Source organism: Betta splendens, chromosome 6 (genome assembly GCF_900634795.4).
Source record: "Betta splendens chromosome 6, fBetSpl5.4, whole genome shotgun sequence".
NCBI classification, from domain to species: Eukaryota; Metazoa; Chordata; class Actinopteri; order Anabantiformes; family Osphronemidae; genus Betta; species Betta splendens.
This window is the reverse complement of record NC_040886.2, coordinates 915,242-934,230: the sequence shown is the minus strand read 5'-3', so window position 1 is coordinate 934,230 and position 18,989 is coordinate 915,242. Positions and strand designations below refer to the sequence as shown.

At 40.5% G+C, this 18,989-nt stretch overlaps 1 protein-coding gene across 7 annotated transcripts in view; it reads right to left on the bottom strand.

Moving 5' to 3' along the window:
- LOC114856775 (NT-3 growth factor receptor-like) overlaps positions 1-18,989 on the bottom strand; it is a 110,764-nt gene that overhangs the window by 35,538 nt on the left and 56,237 nt on the right. For all 7 annotated transcript variants that reach the window (XR_003786129.3, XR_003786130.3, XM_029152483.3 and 4 more), the window contains 8 exons: positions 18,814-18,968; positions 18,512-18,654; positions 17,970-18,114; positions 13,439-13,551; positions 11,462-11,645; positions 10,933-10,956; positions 9,983-10,029; positions 8,957-9,059 (listed from right to left, as the gene is read on the bottom strand). Coding sequence is in view for 5 of the 7 variants with exons in the window: in XM_029152483.3 (XP_029008316.1) it covers positions 8,957-9,059; positions 9,983-10,029; positions 10,933-10,956; positions 11,462-11,645; positions 13,439-13,551; positions 17,970-18,114; positions 18,512-18,654; positions 18,814-18,968 (914 nt within the window). In the remaining 2 variants the exon portion in view is untranslated. The remainder of the gene's footprint in view (positions 1-8,956; positions 9,060-9,982; positions 10,030-10,932; positions 10,957-11,461; positions 11,646-13,438; positions 13,552-17,969; positions 18,115-18,511; positions 18,655-18,813; positions 18,969-18,989) is intronic.

Here is an 18,989-nt window from a genome sequence, read left to right as displayed (position 1 = left end):
AGGACCAACAACTAGAAAGGCAGTGGCATTCTGACAAAATAAGTGTAAACTGCATTGCATGGAAGGACAGTCTAATAATATATAAAAAAAACACTTTGTGCAGCTAGAAAAACACATTATTATTCTTTAATTGAGGAAAACAAAAACAACCCCAGGTTTCTTTTCAGCACTGTAGCCAGGCTGACTAAGAGTCATAGCTGTGTTGAGACTAACCTCCATTAATCTCAACAGCAATGACTTTATGAAATGACAGAAATCACTGTCTAGATCCAACATATTTAATACATTTTTCAAAGTCCTCTTTCTTACCTTTCCCCCATAACTCATATGAAGTTAACTTTAATAATTAAATCTTCCAAGTCCACTTGTCTTTGAGACCCAATCCCATCCAGATTACTCAAAGAAGTTCTAACTTTGATGAGCTGGTCCATATTAAATCAAATCAAACAATCTTTACATTTAGGATATGTACCACAGGCTTTTAAGGTGGCTGTGGTCAAACCTCTATTGAAAAAAACAACCCTTGACCCTGAAGAACTAGCCAACTATTTCTATTTCTATATACTATTTCAAATTTCAAAAGAGTCTTGAAAAAAGCGTGGATAAACAATTATCTGACCACCTGAGTGGGAACAACCTGTATGAAGATTTTCAGTCAGGATTTAGAAAATATAGCACAGAAACAGCTCTGGCTAGAATCACTAATGATCTTCTCTTAGCTCCAGACAATGGTCTAGTTTCTGTCCTTGTCTTGTTAGATCTTAGTGCTACATTTGATACAATTGATTATAACATTCTATTACAGAGACTAGAACATAGAATCGGAATTAAAGGAATAAGAATAAGAATAAGAAAACCTTTAATAGTCCCGCAGTGGGGAAATTACCTCTCACAACAGCAGTACAGATGAGCAAGAATACAGGTACAGAACAGTTTGTGTTGGCACAGTACAAAGCAGTACAGTACAGTTAGAGTGAGGTCATTGCAGGGTTATTGCACAGTAATGGGTATAAGATTTGTACCGGTAAGTGAACAGCAGTGTATGCAGTGAACAGCATTGGGATGGTTTAAATCTTTCTCGGTTTCTCGGCTTACCTGTTATGATTCTGTTTGATTGCACGTTTCGTCTCCTGGATTCTCCCTGTCGGTACCATAGCCTGAGTTTATGACCTCTTGCCTGATTGACCTGTCTACCTGCATACCGTCTTTGTATTTTTGCCAATCTGTCTTGTCTTACTACTGCGAGCCTTTAAAACTGTGCATGTGGGTCCGCTGTCTTTGTTCCAACACCGCTTGTGACAGTACGATCTGGCCAAACATGGACTTCATGGCTTATGAACAGCGGTTGCAGGCCCATGAGGCTTGGATCACAGCCGCTCTCCAGGATCTCGCTCGTGGCATGGCTTGTCAGGAGGAGGAAATGCTTTCTGAACTTACGCAGCGTGAATGATCCCAGGCGTCTGAGTCCGTTGTTTGCTAGGTTCTCCACCGCTCTCAAGCAGATTGATGATGATGATTTGTCGCTCTTGCTATCCAGGTCGACCGGAAGCTCAGTCATAACGAGCGGAAAACATTTGTCGGAGATAGGCGGATGGGAGAACAAGAGGTGCCCCAGTTGGCAGAGAACACAGTGGTAAGGACAGTCATCGACCGCTTCTCCCGCCTGGTCTACTTTATCCCCATGCCCAAGTTGCCGTCGGCTAAGCAAATGACCCAGGCGGTGCTACAACATGTATTTAGGATCCAAGGTTTCCTAAAAGATATTGTCTCGGACAGAGGTCCACAGTTCATTTTCCGTTTTTGGAGGGAGTTTTGTTCCCTGATTGGGGCCCAGACCAGCTTATCCTCAGGTTACCATCCAGAAACGATTGGCCAGACGGAGCAGGCAAACCAACAGCTTGAGACCGGCCTGTGACTGCTGGCATCCCAGAGCCATACTACGTGGGTTTAGAAGTTGGTTTGGGTGGAGTTCGCGCACAATACCTGTGCCTCTACTGGGCCAACCCCGTTTCAGTGCGCTTATGGGTTCCAATCCCCTCCCTTTGCCTCCCTGGAAGGGAAGGTCAAGATGCCATCAGCCCACGCGTTGGTGGCCCGTTGTTGGCGGACATGGTTGCGGGCACGATGGACCATGATGAAGATGCAGGCCCGATTCAAGGTCAATGCCAATCGTAAACGCTCTCAAGAGCCAGCCTACGAGGTGGGAGACCAGGTGTTGCTTTCCACTCAGGACTTACACCTAAAGGAGGCCTCACGTAAGTAGGCACAGAAATTTATTGTTCCGTTTGGTCAAGATCTCCCTGCCTAGATCCAATGTGCATACAGCTCCCAGGCCTGTCGACAGCTTGAGGGGTCTCGGGATCATCAAGACAGTGCTGGAGTCTCCCTGTTGGTGCTGCAGCCTGAGTTTCTGTTGTGTATGACCTCTTGCTGGTTTGACCTGCCTACCTGCATGCCGTCTTTGTATTTTTGCCAATCTGCCTTCCTGGTTTTTGACCTGTGCCTCTATTTTGACCAAGAGAAACAATAAACCGTTTATCTGCTACTGCGAGCCTCTAAAGCTGTGCATGTGGGTCCGCCGTCTTTTTTCCAACACCGCTTGTGACATATACCATTACTATATATTATATATATACTATTACTATATATTACTATACATTTTCATTGCTATGCTTTGGTTCCAAAGCTATATGCCTGTGGAACCAAATGAAACAGATCAACTAGTCAAAATTCAAAGTTGTTTATAAGACATCAAATCTTGGATGTCCCAAAACTACCATCAACTGAATTCAGATAAAACTAAAATTCGTATTGTTGGGCCTAAAAATCACGGAGAGACACTATTAAGTCAGATAGCCACCCTGGATGGCTTAACATTAGCTTCAGATTCTACTGCGAGGAACCTTGGTGTCATTGACCAGGATTTCACTTTTACATCATACATAAAAGCATCCTCTCTCGGAGCGATGAAAAGAAACTGATCCATGCATTTTCTACCTCTAGGCTGGACTACTGTAACTGCTTACTCATAGGATGTCCTAACAGCTCCTTAAAAAGCCTACAGCTAATTCAAAATGCTGCAGCCAGAGTTCTGACAGGACTTAGAAAGAGAGATCACATTTCTCCTACATTAGCTTCTCTGCACTGGCTACCTGTAAAATGTAGGATTTAAAATGTTCCTACTCACCTACTGGCACTTAATGCTAAAGCTCTTTCTTATCTTAAAGACCTCATAGTTCCTTATGCTCCCAGCAGAACACTTTTGAGAAAGCTTTTAGAGATGGTTCAGGTCACTGGCAATGATTTTTAGTCACAGGAACCATCTCTTAGTTAATCCGCAATAGACATAGGGGGGGACTTCATTTATACACTGAGCTCCTCTGTTTTCTTCTATCTCTTCTATCCATCATTGTTCCATGTTTAACTAATCTTCTCTCTTTCACTCCAGTAGTTGGACTTTTATTTTCTCATTTATTGGCCTGCAGGAAACGAATAACAAATATGTAGATGTATGGATGTTTCCTTATCTGCACTGCACAGCTGCCCTCATTGGTGCATGCTGCAACGTGAGAGGAGAGACAGCACAAGTAGCTCAACATAATTTACACAGTTGGCCCTTCACGGCGGCTATACAAGCAAAAAGAAAAGGTGCTTAAATACGGTGGTGAGCATAATCTAAAATAATGAAATAATAAACCCATACCTGCATGAAACAAATAACAAACATGTAGATGTATAGATGTTTCCATCTCTGCACTTCACAGCTCCCTGAATAAATAAATAAAGTGTACAAAATTGCTACAATACAACATAACACGAAATTGCTAACATGCTAACATGAGGAGCTCAGGTCACCAAGCTAATCCCTGTACGTAAAACTAAAAACTCAAATAATGCACAGCAGAAACAGCAACATAAACAACAGATTTCTGCCAGAAAATGTGAAATTAAATGAAGCATGTTTCTCCACATGACCTATCCTCATTGGTGCATGCGGAAACATGAGAGAGGAGAGACAGCGAAGGTAGTACCGAAATAAGACAGGTGTAACTCCGTTAAACCAGCTCCTGTCAATCTCTAAAACCTCTGTAAATCTTTAAAATTTATTGTTAAAGTATATTGGCCACTGGATAACAGTTCTATGAAATGAGCTTTTGAATGAGGCATCATGAACATTTTCGTCAAAATATTGGCAGCACAATATTGTATGATCTGTTGTTAATTACAGTATAGTCAGAGCTTAGTTAGTCAGAGCTAAGGACAAGGACCCAGATAAGCACACACATTTTCCACCATATTTTCTTTGGTTTTATTGATGGAATATTTAGCTGTATTTTAACATTATAAGCAAGAAATTGTAGAAACATTTGAAATAATTATAAAATAATTAAGTAATAAGCATACTAAAATATTTCTGTATCCCTGAATCAAAAATGTTTTTATAAAAACCTTCCACCTCCTGTCTGCCCAACGCAAGAGGGGTGGAGGCAGACAATTGAGAACATTCACCCTACGGAAAGGCTGACACAAATGGGTAAAAAATGGACCAAATTAACAAGATATACAAGAGAGCAGACGTGACTTTATCATTTGAACTGATTGATAGGATTGGCCATTACCATGTGTGATGTATTACACAAATACCTTGATATTATGTTTTTGTTGTTATCAAGTATAAATAAAAACAAAGCAAAAAAAAACAACCTCAGGTTGAATTAGACAGAGCGGTGGATGGGCACTCAGTCTAGACATTAAAGGAATATTAGCTCTAAAAGCATCACGATAAAGATGATGATATTTATATGGAACAGAAAACAAAGATACAATTTCCCTATCCTGCAAATGGACTAAGTGTATGAAGTAGGGAATTTATGGGGATTTAATAGAATCACCAATTCTGCTCAGCTCTGTCTTCTTTAAAAAGCCTCCATTTGAGTGGCTGAGACTTCGTATCAACACACTCTATCTTGGTGGGTGCAAGTCAGATTATGTGTGTGATGGAAGCACAGGACACATAAGCAGCAGTGATGCAGGATTGAAAGGTAGCACCAACTGAACAGATGGTTGATGAAGAGTGCGTGTGTGTATGTATGTGTGAGTCCCTCCTGACTTGGCCAGTGAAGATTAGCTCGTTTCTTTGTCTGGGGAATCTTTTGCTGGGTCTCATTACTGATTTGCAACATGATGCAACTTTGGGCACTACCTTTTAGAATGAATCTCAATCTTGTTAAGCCATTCATCACTATGTGACAGTGACAGTTTCTTTCTGTCAACATGCTTTTCATCCATCCTGGTACAATTTCCTGTTCTATTAAAATACTTTTATTTCAAATTTACTGACTGTGTGTGTTTTGCACCCTGGAGTCTTTTAATCTGGCCTATGGCTGTGTAGGTATTGCATATGTGCTGTACCCTGTTGTGAAGCCTCTGGACACTTTGACAGTACCTCCTTATTCAGTGTTATGGACTTGGGTAAAGGTTGTAAGAAAGGCTTTTCTTCACCAAAGGCCGATAATCCATAGACCACCAATGACACACTGTGGTGGCATTACAATCGAGAACTTTACTCTCTTGGCTACTGTATGTGAAAATTGAAGCATCACATCAGGGTCACGTCGTTTAAGTTACATTATGACTTGTTGATATAAGCACATCATCATAGAGTCGGATTGTTTGTGATGTCAAATATTATACCCGCCTATTACTATGGTTATGCTCCTTTAATTTGATATTTTTATGTTATGTATAGAGATTCTGTGGGAAACTGGTAGCCTGTCTCATTTCAGATCAGACAATTTTTTATTCAAATCACAACAGGGTCAATATGTTTAAGTCATGTCATAACTGCATTTATGCCCTTTTCTGATATGATCTCAATATGTCAGGGTCAGATTTGCAGCCTTGTCATAGCTTGATGATGATATGAATTCATAATATTAGGTCAGTTTATTTATGACGTAGAATCTTTTACACGCCTGTCACTATGCTTGTGCTCCTTTAATTGACCTACTCAAAAGATGTTTTGTGTTAGCAGCAAGTAATCTGTGGTGCAATTGTAGCGCATCTGACTCCAGATCACAAGGCTGCATGTTTAAATCATGTTAGGGAAACTGTGTTTAAGGAAGCTAATAACTTGATGTGAGGGTCATTTCAGGGCAATCTTGTTTTAAGTCCTCTCCTCTCTGTGATTCAATGGTTGTCACTTCTGCCATTCCGACTCCAGATCAGAAGGTAGTGTGTTCAAATCATTGTGTTTAAGAAAGCTCATAACTTAAGTTTTGGGCAATTTCAGGGTTGTGTTGTTTGAGGTCTCTCATAACATAATTATGTCAATATGTCAAAAGATTTGTAACAAATTGTGATCATGAGCTACACCTTGTTGACGATATGAGCTTATCACATCAGGGTCTCTATGTTCAACTCACGTTACAACTTTATGATGACATGATCTCATTATATAAGGGTCATGTTTCAGTATCGTCATAACTTGTTGATGATATGAACTTATCAAGTCAGAGTTTGTTTATGATGTTGATTCTTTCACTCGCCTATCGCTATGCTTGTGCTCCTTTAATTTGACCTACTGCAAACATTTTTTGTGTTGGCTGCAAAGACTCTGTGGTGCAATGGTAGCACGTCTGTCTCCGGATCAGAAAGTTGCATGTTGAAATCATGTCAGGCTCAATATGTTTAAGGAATCTCCTAACTTGATTTGAGGAGTGTTTTAGAGCCAAGTTGTTTAAGTCCTCTCATAACATATGCCATTTGTGACACCTGTTGTTTATCTCTTCTTATGACTTGTTGATGATGAGCTCATCACACCAGCGGCACCTTTTTAAGGTCTTGTCATAAATTGTTGATGATTTGAATCAATCATTAAATCATGTTATATGTTGTTGAGGATATGAGCTCATCACATCAGGGTTACTTTGTTTGGGATGTTGAATTGTTTTCTTGCCTGTCACTATGCTTGTACTCCTTTAATTTGACCTAATCCAAACAGCTTTTGTAACAGCTGCAAAGACTCCATGGCGCAATGATAGCACGTCTGACTCCAGATCACATCAGGGCCATTATATTTAAGTAATCTCATAACTTGATGTGATGATCATTTCTTTTCTTGTGTTCTTTATGTTTTGTTATAACTTGTCGATGATGAGCGCCATGGCACCAGGGTCACTACGTTTGTCAGGCGACTTAACGAATTAGATCCACATGCACGTGTCGGAGAACAGAAGGTAGGTTAAACAGAGTTTAATGTTCACAGCAGAATCCAAGGACAGGCACAGTTCTGAGACAGACTTACGGTGAGTGGCAATATCAAAAAGGAGCAGGCAGAATCGGCGGTCAAGGCAGTCAGGGTCAAAACAAGATAAGCTTGGCTACTGTACACGGAGACTGGACTAAGGCAGAATCAGTTAACAGGCAAGATCTGTAACTTGAATACATACAAGATAACGCTGGAATGAGGCGATAACTTGCAACAATCTGGGGGAGGTCTGAGGTGAGTACTGGGCATTAAATATCATGACTTATTGTCTATTGCGAACATCTGGTGAGCATATGGCCAGATGCAAAGCTAGCACTAAACATGGATGAACAAAAAACAGAAGTAATATTATTATTATTGAGTTATTGGGCATTTGGGTTTCCTCCCTCCACTCATTGACTGGGTGTGGTGGCAGAGCTCCTCCCATCACCTTGGCTTTCACATGTGGCATTGTTCATGCACCAACGTCTGCCTGTAAATATTACTGGTACTTATCACTATCAATATCAATAATATGTGATTATGGTAGTTGTGATGTTGTATGTCATGGCTATTATTAAGTATTATGAGATTATGTATAATAATTTGTGTTGAGTGTTTATTATATATGTATATGTATGTTTGGATGAGGACGGCATGGTGGTGCAGTGGGTAGCACTGTCGCCTCACAGCGAGAAGGTCCTGGGTATATTATATTATTTACTCTGTGTCTATTTTTTGCTTAACTGATTTGTTTGGTTTCAGCAGCTGGTTGCACCCCCCAACGCACACACACACACACACACCCCAACGCACAAACTCAACCTGCCCACCAGCACTAGGACATCACACATATTTAGGATCGACTAAATAAAGCCAAAAATAAACCATTAATCAAGAAGAGTATATACTGTATATATATTTATATACTCCTCTTAAAGAAAAACTGTCCATCACAATACGGCATTCCGACTAATACATGCTGCTTGTTGAACTGCTGGACAGGACAAAAAAAGAAAATCAGCATGTGCAAAACTTACGTTTTGCCCTTGTTTCAAAAGCTTATTGATTAAACTCAGCAACAAGTGTGTGACTTTAACATGGCAATCCATCAAACCTTCTTTATATTTTTACACCAAAAACCACAAAGTGGAGAAAAATAAACATCCTCTGCCTGGGCAGAGATGTCACAGAAAGGATTTCTAGATGGATAGTGTCTCAGTAATTCATCTATAAAAAGTGGTAAAATGCCACCTTTACTACCACAGCAGTGTCTGCTGCATCTAAAATAGGTGATGGAGGAGGACAATGCAGATTTATTTAGTTTCTGTGTTTATCCTTGTGGTGAACTTCCATTAAATTCTCCCTGACAGAGGCGAGATCAGTCTGAATGCAACAGGTTGTAGTAATATAAACTCAAGGCTTAAGGGCAGCGCTAAGTGGCCAATACACCTTCTGAGAGAGGTGTCTGCCTCTGTCTTTGGCAGTTTAATTTCTTGGGAAGCAAGAAGCATGAAGATGATGAGACACATGACATCTCGCACACACACATGAATCTTTGACCTAAGTGATATTCTATACTTCCAGCAGCATATCTTTTTATTGCTGCCTGCTTGTTCTGTTAGCCACAATTAGTCCTACTGTAATGTGTCTCAGTCTTGGACACAAGAATTCATCCTGTTCAGAAACACAGAGATGGCTTCTTACCTTTCATGCCAAACTTGGACCGTCTTCCATACTTGTTCAGGAGAAGGAAAAGAACCACCAGCATCACACAGGCAAATCCCGCAAGGCCGACTGCTATTGACACCTACAATCACAAAAACACTCATCTATACAGTATAAAACTATATGGAACTAGTTTTGGAAGGTGTAACATAGTTGGTTGTATTGACTGATGGGAACATTCAGTTACAAGTGTTGAACTTAATTACTTTTGAATGAGGTCTCAGACTCAGCAGCCACAAGAGTATTTTAGCAAAGAGTGAACGCACAAGAAGAACATAGAGATATCGTAGACCCTTCTTACCCACTGCTATAAGACACTGTTAACTACCTTCTGCACAATAACTAATAACTGACCCACTCTATCAGTGGCTATGCAGGAAATGAAGTCTGTACATCTGTAATATTTGTGCAAAACTGTGCAATATCTGTTATATTTATACAACATACAATAACCCAACCTATGACTCCATACTCAATCTGTATAGTGTTGTACGGTGCCACCTCAGCTTAAGTCTGATTCTGTTGCTGTACTTTTTTTTTGCCTGTGCTGTTTGTGAGCTGAAATTTCCCCACTGTGGGACTACTAAAGATTCTCTTATCTCTCTTATCTTAATATCACACTTATAAGGTTCAATAAGAATAATTACTTAACACTAGGACTACTGACTTTTATGCTCATACCAAGGATCCCTGCTGACTGAGCAAGTGATCAGCTCGCTGTAGCTGGCCCCGAGTCATGTGTGAAAGGCTGATTTTGTTACATGACTTGAGCAACTGACAAGCTTGTTTGTGCTGCTGGAGAAGTAGCTGGGGGAGAACGATTCCTGGGGGGTTTCTGTGGAGGGTCTCTCCAGTCCCCACAGCCAAAAACAGATAGAATGAAGCTAAAGAAGGTTACAAAGATTTTCGTTTCCTTTAATTTTGGAAGGAAGCAGTTTCAGCACACATGGGTTTTTAAAGTAGTATAGTATAATATAGTAGTAATATAATAGTTAAGTCACTCACCCCGAAATTATCTTCCTCAGGTCTGTGAGTCTCTGCAGTTGGTGTCACTGAGAGAGAACAAGAAGGAGATTCAGCATGAGGAAGGTTCCCAAACCACATGGAAGTGACTTAGACACTCTGACCTACTGTAGTCTGTCCTTCTAGAGATACACTGTAAACCTGAACGTCATGTTTAATAAACAAAATAGTACAATGTCCAAAACCATATTCTACTGTATTTTATAACCTGTTTTCGACCAGTTTTACAAATTCTGATTTTGAATTTAAAAGAAAGAACAAGAATACATTTGTTTTGACTGTGTTTTTTTCATGATTTCATTGTTCTAGTATTTAAATTAAATAGAAATTAGTTATAAAATTTTGCTCGAAACCACTGAATAACATAGTTAGTATTATAAATAATTATAAGTTAAATCAATAAATCAAGTAATTAGTGCCCTGAACGTCAAGTTTTAAGTGGAATATAGCAGATGAGTTAATACCATTAACGATTTTGTGTGAACTCAAATTAAACATTTAAGTATTCTATTTTTTAAGTTGAGTTCACTTAAGTCTTTACTTACCATTACTTAAATTTTTCAAGGCAACCAGTTTCCACACATTTTTAAGTAATCTCACTTGCAGTGTAACAGTATTCATTATTATGGAGCTATCTACAGTAGCACTACATAGAGCAATTAAATGTACTTATGTATAAAAACAGGATGAAAATGAGCTACTAACAACTGTAAACTGTATGACTAATAGCTTTCTCGTTGCATACTGTAATACCACAGGCTTTAGACGTCACTATACTGTGACTGTCAGTCAGGTGTCACTGGAGTGATGTCTGCAGTATTGTGTATTACCATTGCGTATTATGTTGAATGACTATTATGTGACACAAGCTAACGTCAGTATTACTGCCTGGAACATATCACAAAGACACCTCTCATAAAAAAAGCACTTACCATAATCATAATCCAGTTCTGATCCTGCGAAAGAAGAATGACAGACAAGAAAAGATGGAAAAGATATTGTACAAACAATGAGGTGGAAACAACATGATCCTTCAGCTAAAAGACTAAAACAGGAGCAAGTGTGAGATTAGAAGTGGGGTGTTTGAGTGTGAAGAAGATCAAAACACCAGAAATAACACAGGTAACATCTTCGCCTCTCATCTAAATATAATTAACGTCCTATTTCCTCCACATCCAATTTACACTTATACTATATTTAAGCATTACATAACTACATCACGACATGCATAGATAGAGCTGCTAATGAAAACCTCTGTGGAAGCATAGGGATGTAACATGACACTGTCTGCCGGTTCTTCACGTCTTCATGCTTAGAGTTAAGAGCATTAAAGTGCATCAACAGCTTTAAAATCTGTAACATCATAAAATAGCGGCATAAAGTCTGATCTCTAAATTGGTGGTTCCTGTTGAAGGGAAATGTTGTGTGTTGCTTACACATCATGCGCATGTTCTGACTTACCGTTGAAGGGCTTGTCCAGGAAGTGGCCGTACACCTTACTGCTGGCTATACCCAGGTAGTTAGTAGCCTCCAATGCGTACATGCCGTTGTTGTGGTGCGTTGGGTTTTTAAAGGTCAGGCAGCCCTCTATGTAGTCCTGATACGTATCCATGTCAAGACGCACATACTCAGTGTGAGAGATTTCCTGAGTGACAACAAAGCAACAAATAAACAGTGCCATAGAGATACACAACCAGTATCTGTGCATCTAAAACTTTGACACTTTATGCTTTTAAATCAGCTGTACACAATGTATGTATGATCAGCTTTTACACATCATGAATCCAATTTATCTGAACCCTATGCCTTAATGGAGCAGTGCACATTAAATTACATTAAATCATCCCAATTATAATCATATTGTGATACAGTAATAATTGTGCAGAGGGTTATTGCAAAACACAAGACAACAAAGATATCCTGGTAGAATTTATCCTTAACTTGCTTGCACAAAAGCAGGATCACTTAAACCCAATCTAGTTACCATGGAGATTTATTTGGATGCCTGTGTTGAAACACTCACATTGGAGTCATATAATAAGTAGATTGAATTAACCTAAATAAAATCATTATGAAGATGTACTCTTGAAACCTATCCTGGTCCAGAGCAGGTTGACACCCAGGATTAGTCAGTTCTGAATTATATTATAGTTTGTTTGCTTGTTCTAGTAGAAATGAATGTTTTCTTTAAATATGTTGATTTGTTGTGATGAACTAATCCCAACTATCTAGACTAGAGTCTGAACCCAAAAAAGAAGGCCTTTAAGGATGGCGATCAGCTGGAACTTAAACATGTAGTGAGAAAACACAAAGTGCAGCTCAGGGAGGTGAAGGAGGAAGAAGCTGGAGCAGAAGCTTCAGAACAACAGCATGAAGGAGGTGTGGAACAGGATGAAAACAATCACTGGATGCAGCTCAAAGAGAGGAATTGTTGAAGGTGACGTGAAGAGAGCAGATCAGCTTAACAATTTTTTCAAAAGATTTAACCACTCCAGCCCATTCACACATAGGTAACTACAAGTCAGACATACTGGTCACAGGAGCACCGCAAGAGACTGACCTATGGTCGGTCCTCAACTGGAGCCGATGACCATCAATGGTCACATGAAGGTGGTGGGAGTACAGCTGGATGAGAAACTGGACTGGACAACTAACACAAGCACTGTGTGTTTTACTGTACTTCCTAAAAAGTTCTGCAAAAAGATGCTGAACATGTTCTACCAGTTTGTGTAAAGCACCTTCTTTGATGCAGTGGTGCACTGGGGAGGCAGCATAAAGAAGAAGGAATCCTTGTGACTGGATAAGCTGGTTGGGAAGATAGGCTCTATCATTAGCAGAGTTGAACAGCCTAACTTCTGTGACGGAGCAACATGCGCTGAACAGACTCCAGTCAATCATAGACAATCCACCGCACAACAGCCAGATAAACATGGACAATTGCACTCAACTGCCTCAATGGTTACTGGCTTTAAAGGCACTTTTATTGTTATCCTGGTGTGTTATCTATGTTTTTTATATATTGTTTAATTTTTATCTGTGAGCATTAAGCTCACATTGATGATCTCCAGTTGATTTCTTTATAAGAAGATTTCCATAACAGTAGGACTTGATTTCTCCAGTATCACACACAAAAGATGCTGATTCCTTTCTTTCCGTAATCAATATTAACAAATAAGAAAGTTTGAGTTTCATTAATTTGAATGTAATATATTTTCTGCGGGTAAAATATTATTTTGTAATCCTTTTTATTACTTATGGGATTCCTCTATATTATAAAAGTGAAAGTTAACTATGATAATGCCTTGTAGTAAAGCAAGTAGTAAACAATTATGTTTTTTTCTTTTTCATATTGGTAGTAAACACTGACATGGTTTATTAGATCTGTGGGGGCAGTGTTGCTTGCTGGGCAGGACAGCATTCCTGGTAAAAGAAAAGTACCTTTTCCTGGTAGAACCACCGTAAGGTTGGATGGGGAGAGCCTCGAACAGTGAACTCTATGCATGTGTCGTGGCGACGCTCTGGCTCTTTCAGCTTGATGATGGTGGGAGGAACTGAAAAGGCAAAGAGCAAAGGGTGACATGAGCTAGAGGACAGACAACTCATATGTTATATTCCTGCACTGCAATCAAGCTTCTAGCGTCTTATTGTATTAATAGTTGGAGGATGTGAGCAGATGCAGAGGAACAGAAACACTGTGGTCATCATTCTAATGCGCTAATTACATGATCGATTGGGACATTTGCTCAGTGTCATCATCTTACAACAGCTCATAGGAACAGAAGAAACTCAAGCCATCAGCCATCCTACCACAAATGAATCCCCCTTATCAAGTGTGTTGACACACACACACACACACACACACACACACACACACACACACACACACACACACACACACACACACACACACACACACACACACACACACATCCTTGTTCTTACGACAAAGTGACATAATGCCTCCCTAGCCCCTTACCCTACCCCTAACCATCACAGCTAAACTTAGATGTCTAACCTTTGCTCTAATCCGAACCAAAACTCAATTTTAATCTCAGCTCCATAATATCACATCTTAATTCTCAAACAGGCCTTCAAAGAACTGATGACCTGCCAAAATGTCCTTACTTTGTCAAAATGTCCTCACTTTGGTGGGAAAATATGTGTGTTTCAGTGGGGGTTGACCAAAACAACCTCGGGTAATATTTAAGAATGAAGAGACACTCAGATTGCTCCATAAATTCAATGCAGAGAAGTTATCATTTACTGCTCCCGTAAGACACCTAGGCAGATGGTTTGCTGTGGGCTCAAAAACTAGTTCTTCCTAGTTTCCTCTGTACCTGCTCCAGCAAGCTGAGAGGGGGCGGAGCCAGCCTGCTGGAGCACAACAGCTCAATTCGCTATTGTTATTCCTCGCATACTCTTACAGCACTAAAATTCAATGGCCAGAGGTCCCGCTGTAGATTATTTAGAAGACAGCAAGTTCCTCAGCACAGTATGATATTTGTGGTTAGTTGTACAGCGACAAACGCTGTTTGGAGGAGGACGAGGCTACCCGTGAGGAATCAGGACCCGCAGCAGAGAGACCAGAGACAGAACAGAGCCACAGGCTAGACGCATTATGTCTCTGTGCTGCAGGACAGATCAGAAAAAAACAGCGGGGACAGAATGATCAAATGAGCACTGAGTAAGTAATATATTTGACCTTTAATTGTTTTAACTTGCCCTGTGAAGTTTGAGTAAAGTTACGAGCTGCTGTTTATGGTGTTTTAGACTGTCAAAAGTAGACAGTGTGGAGACAGTCACTGAGCTGTGGAAAAACCTCCTCCTGTGATTCCGGTCCCTAAGACAACACACGCTAAGGAACGGAACTACTACAGACCACTAGCCTTGAGCGCCCACCTGATGAAGACCATGGAGAGGCTAGTCCTAAGCGACCTTCACTCTGTGTTGGGGACAGCAATGGACTCGCTGCAGTTTACATACAGGCCAAACATCGTGGTGGATGATGCTGTCATCTAACTGCTGCACCGGGCACTGACTCACCTGGAGGCTGCCAGAACCGCTGTGAGGGTCATGTTCTTTGACACGAGTGGGCAAACAGCTGACAGCACAGACAACCGACTGCCTCACTAACCGACTACAGTGCGTGAGGTTGCACAACTGTCTGTTTGAGGTGGTGGTTTCCAGCACTGAGGCCCCTCAGGGGATGGAGCTCTCACCATTCATCTTCACCTTCTACACCTTGGGCTTCATATACAACACCAGCAGCTGTCATATCTAAAAGTTCTCAGACGACAGAACAAGCTGGAGAACAGCTCAGTCATCAAGAACTTTGTGGACTGGTGCGAGGGCAACCACTTGTGCCAGTCTTACACCAGGAGGACCAAGGAGATGGTGATAGACTTCCAGAGGAGAAAAACACATCACACACATCCAGGGCATCCAGACATAGAGACTCTGGATAGTTTGAAGTACCTGGGTGTTCACCTCAACCAAAAACTAAACTGGACTGAAATAATAACACTGATGCCCTGTACAAGAAGGGCCAAAGTCGCCTCCACCTGCTGAGGAGGTGGAGTGTTTTTTTGGAGTGTGCAGGCCTTTAAGGACATCAAAAAGTCCAGCTCTGTCCTGGGCTGCACTCTGGAGTCAGTGAGGGAGGTGGGAGACAGAAGGGTTCTGGCAAAATTCACATCTATGCTGAACCACGAGTCCCACCCATTGCAGGACACACTGTCTGCCCTGGAGAGCAGATTCAGACAGACTGATCCACCCTTGCTGTGGGAAGGGGAGATTCCGCAGGTCTTTGCTTCCTGCTTCTTTCAGACTTTATAACGAGCAATTATAACATGGTGCGCAAATCTAGCACACTCCCACACACACGCTACACCTCCAGGGCAATTGCACCAGACACTTTAATATCTTACTCACTTTGTTTGGTGCAGTCACCTTACCTCATTGTGTACATAATGTTGATAACCTGTGGAGTTCTAAGTTCTAATTTCTAAATTCTTATTTTAGAAATAAGAATAAATAAATAAATAAATAAATAAGAATAAATTATTGCATTATTATTATTATTATGCTATTTCTTCTCTATATATGTCTATATGTCTTCGTGCTGTTGCAACATAGTAATTTCCCCATTGCGGGGCAATAAAGGTATTCTATTCTATTCTATTCTATTCTATTCTATTCTATTCTATTCTATTCTATTCTATTCTATTCTATGTTAAGAACATTCTATGACTCTGTGGTAGGTAGCACACTGGACTTGGTGGAGGAGGTGGGTGAGAGGAGGATGTTGGCCAGGCTGACATTCATCATGAACAATTCCTCTCATCCACTGCACCAGACTGTGGGAGCTCTAAGCAGCGTCTTTACTGGCAGACAGATCCACCAACAGTGTAGGAAGGAGCGCTACCGCAGGTCCTTCATCCCCACCGCTATTAGACTGTACAAAGTGGAGGTTCAACAGGCTCAAATCTGCACTGTTGTTGATCACTTTATCTTGGACACTATTAGTGAAGTGTAAATATGTACATATGGTGTTTATTATTATTATTATTGTTACAATTATTTCTTATGCTCCTTTTTTCTTCAATCCTGCACAATTTCTTTGATGTATTGTGGATGTTCCAGCAATTAAATATTTCCCAACTGTGGGATCAATAAAGCTTATCTTATCTTATTTTAAAAGCCCACTACTACTTCTTGTTCAGTAGGGTTTTAATTTCAGGGGTCACCCGACAGTCACTGTTTCCCTCAAGGCCTTGCCGGGGGCTGCTAATAAGATATATAATTTTTTTTAAATTATATTGACATACAGGCTGTCACATATTAGTCTTGGAACCTTGGAACCTGACCTTTGACTATGACTGTTGTACTGTATATTATCAGAATAATTTTTAAATTTGCTTGTATGTTCAAAATCTTGATGAGGTTTCTGAATTGATTCCAGGCTTGTTGTGTTTTTTAGTCAGGGCACCAACTTTACGTCTAGATCTTTACACCCTTGGAAGGTATTGATAACCGAATTACAAAATAACAAATAAAACATTGATATTACACAAACAGTACTTTTGCTTTTCAGCTTGTCAGACTATGCATCTTTTCCTGAATTACTCTTTCTCTTGTTCATCCATCATTATAACTATATAAACCACAGCTCATGCCTCAATGAGCAATGTAGCTGTTTTAATGTGTTGTGCACTGACTCATCTGTCCTGGCAAAGCTCCAAACAAACAACCATCCAAGCCTCAAATAGTGAGCAGGAAGTTCAGTTCTCAAATGAACTGAGTTTGAGGCTTGCCTTGAGAACAAGGCACCTTAAAGCATTTTGACAGTTGGCCCTCTGGGCGCAGGCTGATGTGTGGGTGGAGACTGCACTGACAAAATGGTGCATTCATGATTGTAGTACTTTCTAATGCACATAAACATTGGAAAGACATATGCATTAACGTTTACATAATGCTAGATTCATCAGTTGGCTCGGGTCATATGCTGCCAAAAAATCACTATCTGACCATTTGTTTATTGTTTTGGGACCAAGCGCAGCACAGTCTAGGATGAATCTAGGAATCTTTTAATTTAAATTTAGCCCTTGCTCTAAAACTGTCAAATGTGAACCATAAAGCTACGGAAGCCAAGAAAATGTGTTATGATCTGCTCTGACCTTGAATGGATATCGAAAGAACAGCCAGTACTGTCTAAGAGCATCTATCTTACAAATACAGTAAATCAAAAGGACGTTATAAAGCTGTAAAAGAAAGGAAAGAAAAGAAAATTAACATTATCATTAACAACAACAAACATTTTTGTAATATTTTTTCCGTAGTGTTGTGCTTTTGTGACCTTTTAATCACAGGGTAATTTATACCAATATTTGCATGTAAACAGTCATGAATATGAAAACCACACAGACTGAGAGAACAGAGCAGCGTGTACGTGTTGACTGCATGTACTCACAGTGGACCGTTAGCTGGATTGAAGCATTGGTCATACCCACAACGTTGGTGGCTGTGCACGTGAGCAGGAAGTTATTGTCGTCTCTGCTCACATTGACTAAAGTAATGTTGATGGAATGGATGGTGTTGTTGTCGTAAACTTTAGCCTGGAGAGAAAACAACAAAATACATTGGCAGCCATGAGTCTGGGTCTGTTGTATAAACAATACGTGGCTCTGTGATTGACTGGAGACCTGTAGAACCCGCCTTTCACTTCAGTGACAGCTATATATGAATATAGAGTAGACCACTGCACATCACACAATGCTTTCAGCCTAATCAGGAAATATGACCTTAATGAGCAAGGTAAAAGCAATGAATAAGACAAGAAAAGTTGTTGTAGAATGGTTTGTTGCTGCTGGACATCATGTCAATGATTAATGCCAACTGGCATACAAGTTATTCATGAGATAAGTTTTAGCAACTTGCAGCTACGTAAGTAAGTATAAAATTCAGGTATAGCCATGTATTCCTACTAGAAGTGTAACTGCAAGTCTTCCGTACCTCCTGTGCATTGATGGAATGCAGGCCATTGACAGGCCAGTCCACCTCCGGTAACGGCAAGCCTGAACCGTTACAGATGGCTGTCACTCGGTCGCCCTCAATGACTGTGAGGTTGGTGTGGCTCACACTGATGTCGGGCAGGTCTGAGAGAAAGACAAGACACATCATCTTCAAATGTTTACAAGACTAACCTTGGTTTCCACAGAAACCTCTAGAGCTTCCAGAGGTGAGAGAAGCTTACATTTACTGTGTCACACCAAATGTCTATAGTGTGAGGTGAAGGGGATGGCGACCGTTCTTACCACAGCTGCTGATGTTCATATCGTTCAGCAGTATCTTCTGAATGCCGTCATGACAATGTAGGCGCTGAGTGCTAAGCCCCACCTCTCCTCTCAGCTGCCACAGCTGCAGCCAGCGGATCTCACAGCCACAGTCGAACAGCACCCCCTCTAAGTGACTGAACAGAGAGAGAATTGCA